Source organism: Salmo salar, chromosome 14 (assembly GCF_965601325.2).
Source record: "Salmo salar chromosome 14, fSalSal1, whole genome shotgun sequence".
NCBI classification, from domain to species: domain Eukaryota; kingdom Metazoa; phylum Chordata; class Actinopteri; order Salmoniformes; family Salmonidae; genus Salmo; species Salmo salar.
Window position 1 is genome coordinate 71,759,960 of NC_138304.1, and position 13,106 is coordinate 71,773,065.

Below are 13,106 nucleotides of genomic sequence, written 5' to 3' on the forward strand. Positions count from 1 at the left end.
AAGAGCGTGCAAAGCTGTCATTAAGGCAAAGGGTGACTATGTGAAGATATAGTATCTCAAATATAAAATATATTTTGATTTGTTTAACACTTTTTTGGTTACTACATGATTCCATGTGTTATTTCATAGTTTTGATGTCTTCACTATTATTGAACAATGTAGAAAATAGTACAAATAAAGAAAAACCCTTGAATGAGTAGGTGTTCTAAAACCTTTGACCGGTAGTGTATGTATATATGTTATTATTATAATGTTTTATTTTTTAGGCTATCAATATTTATCTTATCAGTCTCAGAACCTATTTAGATAAAACACAAGTGAATAGCCAAATATGTATACATTTGTTATCTTTAATTTTGGATCAGGGAAGGCCATGTAGCTTAAAGTGATATGGCCACTGGAGATAGAGGTGAGGGGAGGGCTGGTGGGTCTGGGCAGCTGTTGATGTTAGTATGATGTCGTCGTTTGTATGTGTATTTACTGTATTGTTGATAAAATATCAAATTAAATAAATAAATAAATAAATAGGGATCAGGGATTAGGCAAATACAGTTGCGATCCTTGCCTCTGAGAGTACAACCATATGGTAAAAACTAGCCAAAAACTCATCTCCATGATTTACAATGGAGTTGAGTAGTGATGAGTAGGGGCTGACTGCACCGGTCAGTCGATACTTGTAAAAGTGTCCATTCTTTAATGCCTACCTTGTACCTATATTTGTCCTGTGTATCCCCGTTTTCTCCTTTGGGCGCTACAATAAAAGTAGCGTTTTACAGGACCTCTGCCAAGGGATCCGCTGTTCGTTAAAATCCTCAAGAGTCTATTACTGCACCTGTGCATCAATCTATGTAATATATATATAAAAAAACATCAAAATCCATCAATTTAAGCTAGAGATATGTTTCTTTTTGTTGCATGGGCTGCATCTCAATCCACCACATCTGGCTATCCGCATCTGCGGTGGAAGGTAGCCGAACTACAGGGGTGTTTGTCAGACCATGAGACAGCCCGAAAATAGGTCTTCTCACGAAAACATCTGTAGAGTCCAAACGGGTTGGCCTACAAACTATGACCACTATGGAAAAATGAGACTCGCACGAATACAATGGTGTTCCCCATTTTACGCTATGGGTGTTCCCTATTTTGCTCTACGGTGTTCTCCGTTTTACTCTATGGATGTTCCCTGTTTTGTTCTACGGTGTTCTCCGTTTTGCTCTACGACCCCCACAAGTGTCACGGGACTTGTCTGAAATTGGTAATACTGATGTGCCAACTTCTGTCTCTAGTGTCTGAACCGTTTGGGGCGACATAAAGGCATCCTTAAACTCAAAGCAGCCCATCATTGCACAGCAGATTTTTTTCATGTTGGAAGGGGCTGCTTTTATCAAAAACTAGGGATTACAGAACCAAAATAAATTAACGCGGTTACACAGGACCAACAAATGTACAAGGTATGCATTAAAGAATCAACGTTTGTACAAGTATCGACTGACAGTGACGTGATGTCCACACTCATCGCTGCTCAACTCCATTGTCGAGTTGAGTTTAGTCAGCTAGGTTAAAACCAAAGAAAAACATCAAGTAAGTATTCACATCCTTGAGTGAAGTTGTGTGGAAGCTGAAGCACCCCTAGTCAAAAGATCCTAGGATTTTCATATGATAAGTACTTCTTATCACATGACCAATAACACCAATTAAACAGGCAAAACTGTTTTGAAGATGAACAAAGGCTTTATTACATCTCATCACAAATAGTCTTCATTTTCTCAAAGCTGTTGCTCATTCCTGACGGCACATTAATCTAACAACTCTGATGTGATGGTAGGAACATCAATAAGAAAATAACTCTTCACAGTAGCCTATACAAGGCAAGATATAATTAAATATTACCCAAAACAAACAAAATGAAAACAATATATAAACACACTTCCATGATGATTTAAAAAAAATCCAATTGAAAAGATTACTTTCAGAATCCATAGGAAGCAAATAATGACAGGGTTCAATCTTTAAATACAGGGTCCATTAACCAATTAGAACTACTAATAACACAACATAAAATTATCTGCATCCACAGGTACACACGCTCATATGCACAAGTCTCTTAGTCTCCTAGTGGTTAGAGGGTTGGGCCAGTAACCGAAAGGTTGCTGGATCGAATCCCTGAGCTGACAAGGTAAAAATATTTAGTTCTGCCCCTGAGCAAGGCAGTTAACCCACTGTTCCCCGGGCTCCGAAGACGTGGATGTCGATTAAGGCAGCCCCCTGCACCTCTCTGATTCAGAGGGGTTGGGTTAAATGCAGAAGACACATTTCAGTTGAACGCATTCAGTTGTACAACTGACTAGTCCCCATTTCCCTTTCCCCTTCTTCGAGAGATTCATTCTCACACTGTTATAAAACAGTAGTTTAATTTGTCAATATTTAAATCAGTCATCTATTAAAATATCTTTACAACTAAAATATTTTTTACTGTCACGTCCTGGCCAGTATAAGGTTAATTGTTTTTGTAGTTTGGTCAGGACGTGGCAGAGGGTATTTGTTTTATGTGGTTCGGGGTGGTGTGTTTGTGTAAAGGGTGTTTGATTTAGTATTTCCGGGGTTTTGGTTGATGGTCTATGTTTGTATTCTATGGTTAGTCTAGTGTGTGTGTTTCTATGTTTGGTTAATTGGGGTTGGGACTCTCAGTTGAAGGCAGGTGTTGTCTATCTGCCTTTGATTGAGAGTCCCATATATTAGGGTATGTTTGTGTGTATTTTGTGGGTGATTGTTCTGTGTTGAGCCTATGCTTTGCAGACTGTCAGTTTATCGTTCGTTTTCTTGTTTGTTGTTTTTGTATTCGTGTTGATTTAATTAAATGTTCAAAATGAACAACTGCACACCTGCTGCGTATTGGTCTACCTTTTCCGATGACGATTTCGCATTATCGTCAGAAGACGAAGATACTTGTGACATTTACAATATTCTTGTCAGATAAATTTATTGTCAACTGCTGTCAGAAACTAAATATCTTATTTCCATGTACCACCTTCCACAAACTGTACACTTTTATTCCTGAAATTCCAGCTTTGTTCCATTACACACTCACCTGGAAATCCCAGGTGTTTCCACATTTACTTCACTTTCTGTAATTGAGAGAGGACAAGGATGAGCCCAATGTGTGTAAACTAACAAAACAGACAATGGGAGAAATCCAAAGATCTCATTCAAAATACACAAAAGATAATGTCATCATATTATATAGTAATCCAGGGGCTGGAGTTTTAACTAGAGGGACACAGCTTGAGATAAAAACAGTTTTGGGAAAGACAGTGTTAGCTGGGAAATATACATAGATACAGTGCATTCGGAAAGTATTCAAACCTCTTCCCCTTTTCCACATTTTGTTATTTTACAGACTTATTCTAAAAGTTATTGTCCCGCCCTGACCTGAGAGCCTTTTTATGTCTCTATTTAGGTTTGGTCAGGGTATGATTTGGGTGGGCATTCTATGTTCTATTTTCTATGTTTTGTATTTCTTTGTTTTGGCCAGGTATGGCTCTCAATCAGGGACAGCTGTACTTCGTTGTCGCTGATTGAGAGCCATACTTAGGTAGCCCTTTTTCCCACCTGTCCTTGTGGGTAGTTAACTTTGTTTGTGGCACTTTGCCCTGTAAGCTTCACGGTCGTTTTGTAATGTTTATTGGTTTTGCTGGCGTTATTTCAATAAAGAGGAAAATGTACGCTCACCACGCTGCACCTTGGTCTACTTCATCTGACGATCGTGACAGTTATTAAATAAAAATTGTCCTCAAATCTACACACAATACCCCATAATGACAAAGAAAACAGGTTTTTAGAAATGTAATAAAAAACAGAAATACCTTATTTACATAAGTGGTCTCCATTCTTAAATGGAAGAAGTTTGGAACCACCAAGATTCCTCCTAGAGCTGGCCGCCCGGCCAAACTGTGCAATCGGGGGAGAAGGGCCTTGGTTGAGGAAAGTGACCAAGAACCCAATGGTCACTCTGACAGAGCTCCAGTTCCTCTGTGGAGATGGGAGAACCTTCCAGAAGGACAACCATCTCTGCAGCACTCCACTAATCAGCCCTTTATGGTAGAGTGGCCAGACGGAAGCCACTCCTCAGTAAAAGGCACATGACATTCCATTTGGAGTTTGCCAAAAGGCACCTAAAGGACTCTCAGACCATGAGAAACAAGATTCTCTGTTCTGATGAAACCAAGATTGAACTCTTTGGCCTGAATGCCAAGCGTCACGTCCTGGCACCATCCTTACGGTGAAGCACGGTGGTGGCAGCATCATGCTGTGGGGATGTTTTTAAGTGGCAGGGACTGGGAGACTTGTCAGGATCGAGGGAAAGATGAACGGAGCAAAGTTTAGAGAGATCCTTGATGAAAACCTGCTCCAGAGCGCTCAGGACCTCAAACTGGGGCGAAGGTTCACCTTCCAACAGGACAACAACCCTAAGCACACAGCCAAGACAACACAGGAGTGGCTTCGAACATCTCTGGAGAGACCTGAAAATAGCTGTGCAGTGACGCTCCCCATCCAACCTGACAGAGCTTGAGAGGATCTGCAGAGAAGAATGGGAGGAACTCTCCAAATACAGGTGTGCCAAGCTTGTAGCGTCCTATCCAAGAAGACTCAAGGCTGTAATCACTGCCAAAGGTGCTTCAACAAAGTACTGAGTAAAGGGTCTGAATACTTACAGTATGTAAAAAGAATATGTCCGTTTTTTATTTAATACATTTGCAAAATTTTTCGCTTTGTCATTATGGGTTATTGTGTGTAGATTGATGAGGGGGAAAAAACGATCTAATCCATTTTAGAATAAGGCTGTAATGTAACAAAATGTGGAAAAAGTCAAGGGGTCTGAATACTTTCCAAAGGCACTGTACATAGTAGTTACATGTAAGTACAAAATATGTCTGACAACATTTATGAAAGCGTAATCACCTTCTCTTGTGTGTAAGCAACATCGGACCCTATAAAGACAAGAAAAGGACAAGCATTAGATTGACAAACAAGATCCAAATTCATTCTTTGGATGGACACAGTCGCTTTACGGCTTCAACATCTTACGTTACATTAGTGTAGTTTTTGTGTGTCTTAGTTCAAACTGATTGTAGTTACCAGAGCTAAAAGTCCAGGAGACGACCTTGATCAAACCATAGATCCCCAGGGCCACAGCAACCATCGCCATATAGTCCTCAATGGAGGGAGCACTGACACCTGATTGGGGTGAAGAGAGAGGGAGTAAATTTAAGACATACGCATGAGTGTTGTATCAAGTCAAATGTTTTTGACTTTTCAGATCAATATAATTGCATATCAGTAATTATACTAGTGTGCCTAGAGACACTGACCATAACCACAGATCTAGGATCAGATGACCTTACTCCAATCCTAACCTTTGCCTTTACAGGGATAGAAATATCTGTCTCTGAATCAATGGATAGGGGTAACATCCATAAACTTAATGCAGCTCTATTAAATTCTCTCACCAGTGATATTGAGGGTGACGCTGGCCCGCCGGGTGCCTCCACGGAGGACGGCCACACAGGTGACCTCCCCGCCGCGGCCCAGGTCTAGCTTGGCTGAATCCAACTCCACACGGCTGGTCTGGCTGTAGGTGCTGTCTGGGCCCTGTCTGTGGCCCGTCACACTGCCCTGACCCAGGGGGCTGACCCTACCGCCCGGCCCTGTTAACACCCAGTGGAACTCCAGGGAGAGGGGGTAGAATCCTGACGCCTCGCACTGCACCGTCACCACCTGGCCGGGCATGGAGAGAGGGAGCGGGGAGGGGAAGATGGAGAGGGAAGGAGGCTCTGGGAGAGATAGAGGGAGAAAGAGGAGGGAGAGAATGAGGTAAGATAGGATAATACACACTTATGGCATGTAATCGAATGACATTCAGTTGACCATGACATACCATTATAAGAATGTACTGTATAAGGAGTTGCAGTAGTTATTTCAGTGAATAAATATGTAATGACAAAGGGGTTGAGATTCTACCAAACAGTTCTGAAACAAACATTGCAATGGTTTAGTTTTGGCCGACTAAACAAGCATATTCATCTCTCCTCACCTACTATCTCCAGCTCCACTGCCACCTGAGCCAGGAGATAGGGCAAGTACACCGTGCAGATGTAGGTTCCTGAGTGGCGCACTTCAGCTTCCTGCAGGATCAGTGATGCATTTCCTGTCTCGTGCAGAGCCGTGAAGTCTAGCCCCGCTCCCTCTTCCTGGATCTCTGCAAATCGGTCTGTCTTGCCGTCGTAAGCCAGGACCAGACGGCCATCGCCCCTGAACTGGTAGCGCCACTCCACAGCGAAGCCAGAGCCAGAGAGAGGAGAAGAGGCATCCACCCAGAACCCACAGTCTAGAACAACTGGTTCCCCGAGTCTGGAACGGATCATGAAGGTTCTACTGGACACACTGAGCAGCACTGAGAGAGAGGGGTAGGAGAGAGACGTTACACTTTTAACACTACCTTACCTGTGACATTACGTGATAATGAACATCACGGGTTGCTATACTTCCTCATGGTGTGTGACAAATTAATTTCAATGATGGTTAATAATAAGTCATTATCACTGTGGTGTTGGTAACTGTATGTCATTTTGATTAGAAGTCCATCTTTATCACTTGTAATGGTTATACAGTATATGACAATCTGTCTGACGTTTACAACCCTTGCTCAAGAAGAATGTCATTCCTTTTCAATCATACCCTTGGGTTCCTTGGTTGCCGTGGGAGCCCGCATGACATTGGAGAGGCGCAGCTGTCCGTCAAAGCCCTGCAAGGCAGCAGTGTACCAGTCGGCTTGCAGGTAGATCGGACTGTGGGCAGAGTCCGTGAGTGGGACTGTCCATTGGACGGTGGATGGCTGGGGCATGAAGGGGTTGATCTCACACTGTGGCTTCTGGACTGAGCCTTCTGGTGGGTGCATAGAAGAACTGCAGAGGGTAGCTGCTGGGTCTGAGGAGAGAGGGGGAGATTTGTCTATTGAAGTTATCCTTTCAATTAAATAACATTTATTTTTCTGAAAAGCTCTGCCTAAAATGGCAACGCTCTTGTAGCCTTGTATGATTTAAATTACAGGCTTGGTGTCACACCAAATTGATTGACTGCACCTGTAACAGCCACTGGTTTGTCACTCAAATCAGGCATAATTTCTAAAGAGATTGTCCTATTTAATACAGTTGAAGTCGGAAGTTTACATACACCTTAGCCAAATACTTTTAAACTCAGTTTCACAATCCCTGACATTTAATCCTACTGAACATTCCCTGTCTTAGGTCAGTTAGGATCACCACTTTATTTTAAGAATGTGAAATGTCAGAATAATAGTAGAGAAGGATTTATTTCAGCTTTTATTTCTTTCATCACATTTCCAGTGGGTCAGAAGTTTACATACACTCAATTAGTATTTGGTAGCATTGCCTTTAAATTGTTTAACTTGGGTCAAACATTTCGGGTAGCTTCCCACAATAAGTTGGGTGAATTTTGGCCCATTCCTCCTGACAGAGCTGGTGTAGCTGAGTCAGATTTGTAGGCTTCCTTGCTTGCACACACTTTTTAAGTTCTGCCCACAAATTTTCTATAGGGTTGAGGTCAGGGCTTTGTGATGGACACTCCAATACCTTGACTTTGTTGTCCTTAAGCCATTTTGCCACAACTTTAGAAGTATGCTTGGGGTCATTGTCCATTTGGAAGACCCTATTTGCGACCAAGCTTTAACTTCCCTGACTGATGTCTTGAAATGTTTCTTCAATATATCCACATAAGTTTTGTTCCTCATGATGCCATCTATTTTGTGAGGTGCACCAGTCCCTCCTGCAGCAAAGCACCACCACAACATGATGCTGCCACCCCCGTGCTTCACGGTTGGGATGGTGTTCTCTGGCTTGCAAGCCTCCCCCCTTTTCCTCCAAACATAACGATGGTCATTATGGCCAAACAGTTCTATTTTTGTCTCATCAGACCAGAGGACATTTCTCCAAAAAGTACGATCTCTGTCCCCATATGCAGTTGCAAACTGTAGTCTGGCTTTTTTATGGCGGTTTTAGAGCAGTGGCTTCTTAGTGCTGAGCGGCCTTTCAGGTTATGTCAATATAGGACTTGTTTTACTGTGGATATAGATACTTTTGTACCTGTTCCTCCAGCATCTTCACAAGGTCCTTTGCTGTTGTTCTGGGATTGATTTGCACTTTTCGCACCAAAGTACGTTCATCTCTAGGGGACAGAACGTGTCTCCTTCCTGAGCGGTAGGATGGCTGCATTGTCCCATGGTGTTTATACTTGCATACTATTGTTTGTACAGATGAACGTGGTACCTTCAGGTGTTTGAAAATTGCTCCCAAGGATGAACCAGACTTGTGGAGGTCTACAATTGTTTTTCAAGGGTCTTGGCTGATTTCTTTTGATTTTTCCATGATGTCAAGTGAAGAGGCACTGAGTTTGAAGGTAGGCCTTGAAATACATCCACAGGTACACCTCCAACTGACTCAAATTATGTCAATTAGCCTATCAGAAGCTTCTAAAGCCATGACATCATTTTCTGGAATTTTCCAAGCTGTTTAAAGGCATAGTCAACTTAGTGTATGTAAACTTCTGACCCACTGGAATTGTGATACAGTGAATTATAAGTGAAATAATCTGTCTGTAAACAATTATTTGAACAATTACTTGTGTCATGCATGAAGTAGATGTCTTAACCGACTTGCCAAAACTATAGTTTGTTAACAATACATTTGTGGAGTGGTTGAAAAACAAGTTTTAATGACTCCAACCTAAGTGTATGTAAACTTCCGACTTCAACTGTATATAACGATAAATACTGACCAGTGACGTAGTAGACTCTATCATGGTCTGTAGATGGTCCCTGCTTTGATCTGGTTTCTTCACTGTCTGGGTCTGTATTGATGTAAAGTAGTGACTTCTCCTGGCTCATAGCAGCATGGAAGCCCCCACCTGGTTTCTCCTGGACAAACCAGCACTCCAGAACTGGACAACTTGCTCCATAGACTGGAAGAGAGAAGGATGAGGGAGTTGTGTGAATGTGAAGCCAACCAATGTGGGTATGTGAAAAAACAGAATTAAATAGAACAAAACTGTATCTCTATGGGTGAAGTGATGTAGACTACTGTAGAATATGGATGGGTATGAAAAGGCAATCAGAATAGAAACAAGTTATTGAGTAATGATACATGCTTAGCATTAAGACTGTGAAAATAACTCTAAATCTCTATTCAACTGCATGTAAATGAATATGCCAGCTTTATATAGGGCTGTTTTCCCGTGTGCATTTTCTACAAGGTATATACACTGCTCAAAAACATAAAGGGAACACTTAAACAACACAATGTAACTCCAAGTCAATCACACTTCTGTGAAATCAAACTGTCCACTTAGGAAGCAACACTGATTGACAATAAATTTCACATGCTGTTGTGCAAATGGAATAGACAACAGGTGGAAATTATAGGCAATTAGCAAGACACCCCCAATAAAGGAGTGGTTCTGCAGGTGGGGACCACAGACCACTTCTCAGTTCCTATGCTTCCTGGCTGATGTTTTGGTCACTTTTGAATGCTGGCGGTGCTTTCACTGTAGTGGTAGCATGAGACGGAGTCTACAACCCACACAAGTGGCTCAGGTAGTGCAGCTCATCCAGGATGGCACATCAATGCGAGCTGTGGCAAGAAGGTTTGCTGTGTCTGTCAGCGTAGTGTCCAGAGCATGGAGGCGCTACCAGGAGAAAGGCTAGTACATCAGGAGACGTGGAGGAGGCCGTAGGAGGGCAACAACCCAGCAGCAGGACCGCTACCTCCGCCTTTGTGCAAGGAGGAGCAGGAGAAGCACTGCCAGAGCCCTGCAAAATGACCTCCAGCAGGCCACAAATGTGCATGTGTCTGCTCAAACGGTCAGAAACAGACTCCATGAGGGTGGTATGAGGGCCCGACGTCCACAGGTGGGGTTTGTGCTTACAGCCCAACACCGTGCTGGATGTTTGGCATTTGCCAGAGAACACCAAGATTGGCAAATTCGCCACTGGCGCCCTGTGCTCTTCACAGATGAAAGCAGGTTCACACTGAGCACGTGACAGACGTGACAGAGTCTGGAGACGCGGTGGAGAACGTTCTGCTGCCTGCAACATCCTCCAGCATGACCGGTTTGGCGGTGGGTCAGTCATGGTGTGGGGTGGCATTTCTTTGGGGGGCTGCACAGCTCTCCATGTGCTCGCCAGAGGTAGCCTGACTGCCATTAGGTACCGAGATGAGATCCTCAGACCCCTTGTGAGACCATATGCTGGTGCAGTTGGCCCTGGGTTCCTCCTAATGCAAGACAATGCTAGACCTCATGTGGCTGGAGTGTGTAAGCAGTTCCTGCAAGAGGAAGGCATTGATGGTATGGACTGGCCCGCCCGTTCCCCAGACCTGAATCCAATTGAGCACATCTGGGACATCATGTCTCGCTCCATCCACCAACGCCACGTTGCACCACAGACTGTCCAGGAGTTGGCGGATGCTTTAGTCCAGGTCTGGGAGGCGATCCCTCAGGAGACCATCCGCCACCTCCTTGACCTCCCTACAACGCATTCCAAGGCGTTGTAGGGAGGTCAAACAGGCATGTGGAGGCCACACACACTACTGAGCCTAATTTTCACTCGTTTTAAGGACATTACATCAAAGTTGGATCAGCCTGTAGTGTGGTTTTCCACTTTAATTTTGAGTGTGACTCCAAATCCAGACCTCCATGGGTTGATAAATTGGATTTCCATTGATTATTTTTAAGTGATTTTGTTGTCAGCACATTCTCAACTATGTAAAGAAAAAAGTATTTAATAAAATTATTTCTTTCATTCAGATCTAGGATGTGTTGTTTAAGTGTTCCCTTTATTTTTTTGAGCAGTATATTATGCAAAGTATCTATTCTTAAATCAGCAGTTAAACCAATAACAAAGCGACCTCCCCACCACTGTTTCAGGGGAATGGGGCTGGAGAAATGCGACCACTCTAGATTATATTTTGTGGGATACGACATTTGAACTAAACTCATGATCCATTTATAAATTATATTCTTCAAGAATCAATGGGTACATATCATTAATTTATAAGTCCAAAAATGAATGTAGCAGCTGCTGATTGCCCCTTTAACTCAATAAAGTTTTTTTCATTTATTGTAATTAGCTACAACCTAAGGTTAATTGAGTATACAGAAGATACAGTAACAGTGCCACCAGTAACACATCCATCACCATATCAAATGTGCAGTAAGAAAAGCTGACCAATTTACCGTGCATGAAGTAACTAAAGGCAAGAAAGGATTGCAATATTGTTGATATATTGGTCATGTTAGTTTTCGACAGTGTCCTCGACTATTCTGTAGTCTGATGGATAAGAAAAAATTTGGAGAAATATGTCTTCAGAGTTCCACTGTAACTCCCCACAGCAAACTCTACTTTCACTTTCATTTTGCAGACAGACACTGACATGCGCATAGCCAGACGAGACATAGACAAAGCACCATGTTATACAGTAAAAACAAAAATAGTCCAGTATGTACGGTTTAGAAACTACGGAAGAGTATTAGGGCCAAGTGAAGAGGAAAAAAAATAAACAGTGACAGCTGGTACTTTGATTATTATTTTTTGCAATATAGTACTTTAAAAAACTGGAAATATTTCTAGAATAAAGTGGCAATATTTCAACTTCGAGAAAAAAAAGTCGAAATAACATTTCGTGAATAAATTGGCAATATTTCAAGCATAAACTCGACATTTAATTTCGTGAATAAAGTCAAAATGTTTAGAATAAAGTCGCAGTTCTATTTCAATATTAGCGCAGGGTATTTGGTTAAATGCATGTCTCCCTGGCTGCCTTTTGCTGTGCGCGCCACCGTTGAAATGCCTGAGGTTGTCTCTTTTTGCACATAATAACCATAATAACCATAAGTAGGCCTATTAGGACCTGGAATAAGTTGTGAAGAAATAAAGAAACTCAGTGGTAAAAATAAGTCAATACACTGATTTTATGAGGGACAAATGCAAAAACGTGAAAAATAAATTGAGTTCCAAACTCAAGAGAGCTTGTGCACACATTGCAGAATGCACAATCAACACAAGATGGCGCTCCAACACTACACCGCTCACAAGAATGGTCAAGATCACATAATTTCTAAAGAAACAAGGATTTAGGGAATCTGTGGACAACAAACGGAACAGTACAGCTCAAGAGAACTATTTCATGTCACGCACGCACACACAGATTTGTGATGACAGGCAACTTCTACGTGACGGAGTATGGTGAAGTTGCCTTAAAAACGCTGATCTTAGGTCAGTTTAGAATCTTCCCCACAATGGTTAAGATTAGGGGGGAGGAGAAGCTGATCCTAGATCTGTACCTTGAGGAAACTTTTCCACGGAGCTACAAAGACAAACAAAAGTCAACCCAAGTGCTATATACTAACTGAACTTGATTTGGTTATCCTCTTCACACACATACCAGAACACACTGTGGGAGTGGCAACAATTCCAGAACAGATTTTAATTGGGGAGAAAAAATGAGAAATAATTACCAAAGATGACTTGGTTGGATGTGTAGGCCTGTTACTGTAGTTATGATCAAAGAGTTTCAGCCAGTGTCCACTGGCTCTGTTCTAGTTCTTTCAGTAGCCTGAAGTCGTTGTGACACAAAACCCCTTTTTAAGTGAAAATAATGTAGGCTAACAAACAAATAATGTGTCAATGTAATAGTCCAACATCCCACACAGCAGTTTGGATATGAAAACCATGTACTATATAGGCTCCTAGACTAGATGTGTCAGTGTGTCGGACATCTCACGATGGAGGGTAGATAGACACAAGATGGCTGCATACTGACTCTCTTTCAGGAAAGGGTGTAGGATTTACCTCAACAGTGTTTGACTCCACCCTCCTCTGTATGTGTGTTTCTGTGTTTCTGTGTGTGTGTACACAGTACTTTCCATTGCATTTCTATGATGTATTATTTTATTGCTGTTTTTCAATGTGATGATATAAAATAATTTAATATTAAATGGAGCTAAATCCAACATGATGCGCCTCCTTCAATGGGTTA

The 13,106-nt window shown here is 42.1% G+C and overlaps 1 protein-coding gene across 3 annotated transcripts; it reads right to left on the reverse strand.

Moving 5' to 3' along the window:
• Nucleotides 1-1,711: 1,711 nt before the first annotated feature.
• LOC145860374 (tapasin) lies at nt 1,712-12,875 on the reverse strand. 3 transcript variants are annotated; one of them, XM_082961143.1, is made up of 9 exons: nt 11,305-11,596; nt 8,851-9,033; nt 6,736-6,984; nt 6,092-6,451; nt 5,508-5,831; nt 5,137-5,235; nt 4,960-4,988; nt 3,089-3,125; nt 1,712-2,275 (listed from the first exon to the last, which is right to left on the reverse strand). In XM_082961143.1, the coding sequence occupies exons 1-8, from the start codon at nt 11,360-11,362 to the stop codon at nt 3,114-3,116; spliced, it is 1,314 nt and encodes a 437-aa protein (XP_082817269.1). In that variant the 5' UTR covers nt 11,363-11,596; the 3' UTR covers nt 1,712-2,275; nt 3,089-3,113. The 3 variants fall into 3 exon arrangements, with proteins under 3 accessions (XP_082817269.1, XP_082817270.1, XP_082817268.1); XM_082961144.1 differs by lacking the exon at nt 11,305-11,596 and adding an exon at nt 12,586-12,875 and having other exon boundaries at nt 1,712-3,125; XM_082961142.1 differs by having other exon boundaries at nt 1,712-3,125.
• Between the last annotated feature and the right edge of the window lie 231 nt (nt 12,876-13,106).

Excerpts from the sequence above, each read along its gene's own strand:
- LOC145860374 (XM_082961143.1), bottom strand. The coding sequence starts at position 11,362 with ATGACCAATATATCAACAATATTGCAATCCTTTCTTGCCTTTAGTTAC. Across the intron at positions 9,034-11,304 it reads CTTTAGTTACTTCATGCACG|TCTATGGAGCAAGTTGTCCA; the intron begins GTAAATTGGTCA and ends TCTCTCTTCCAG. Across the intron at positions 6,452-6,735 it reads GGCAACCAAGGAACCCAAGG|TGCTGCTCAGTGTGTCCAGT; the intron begins GTATGATTGAAA and ends CCTCTCTCTCAG.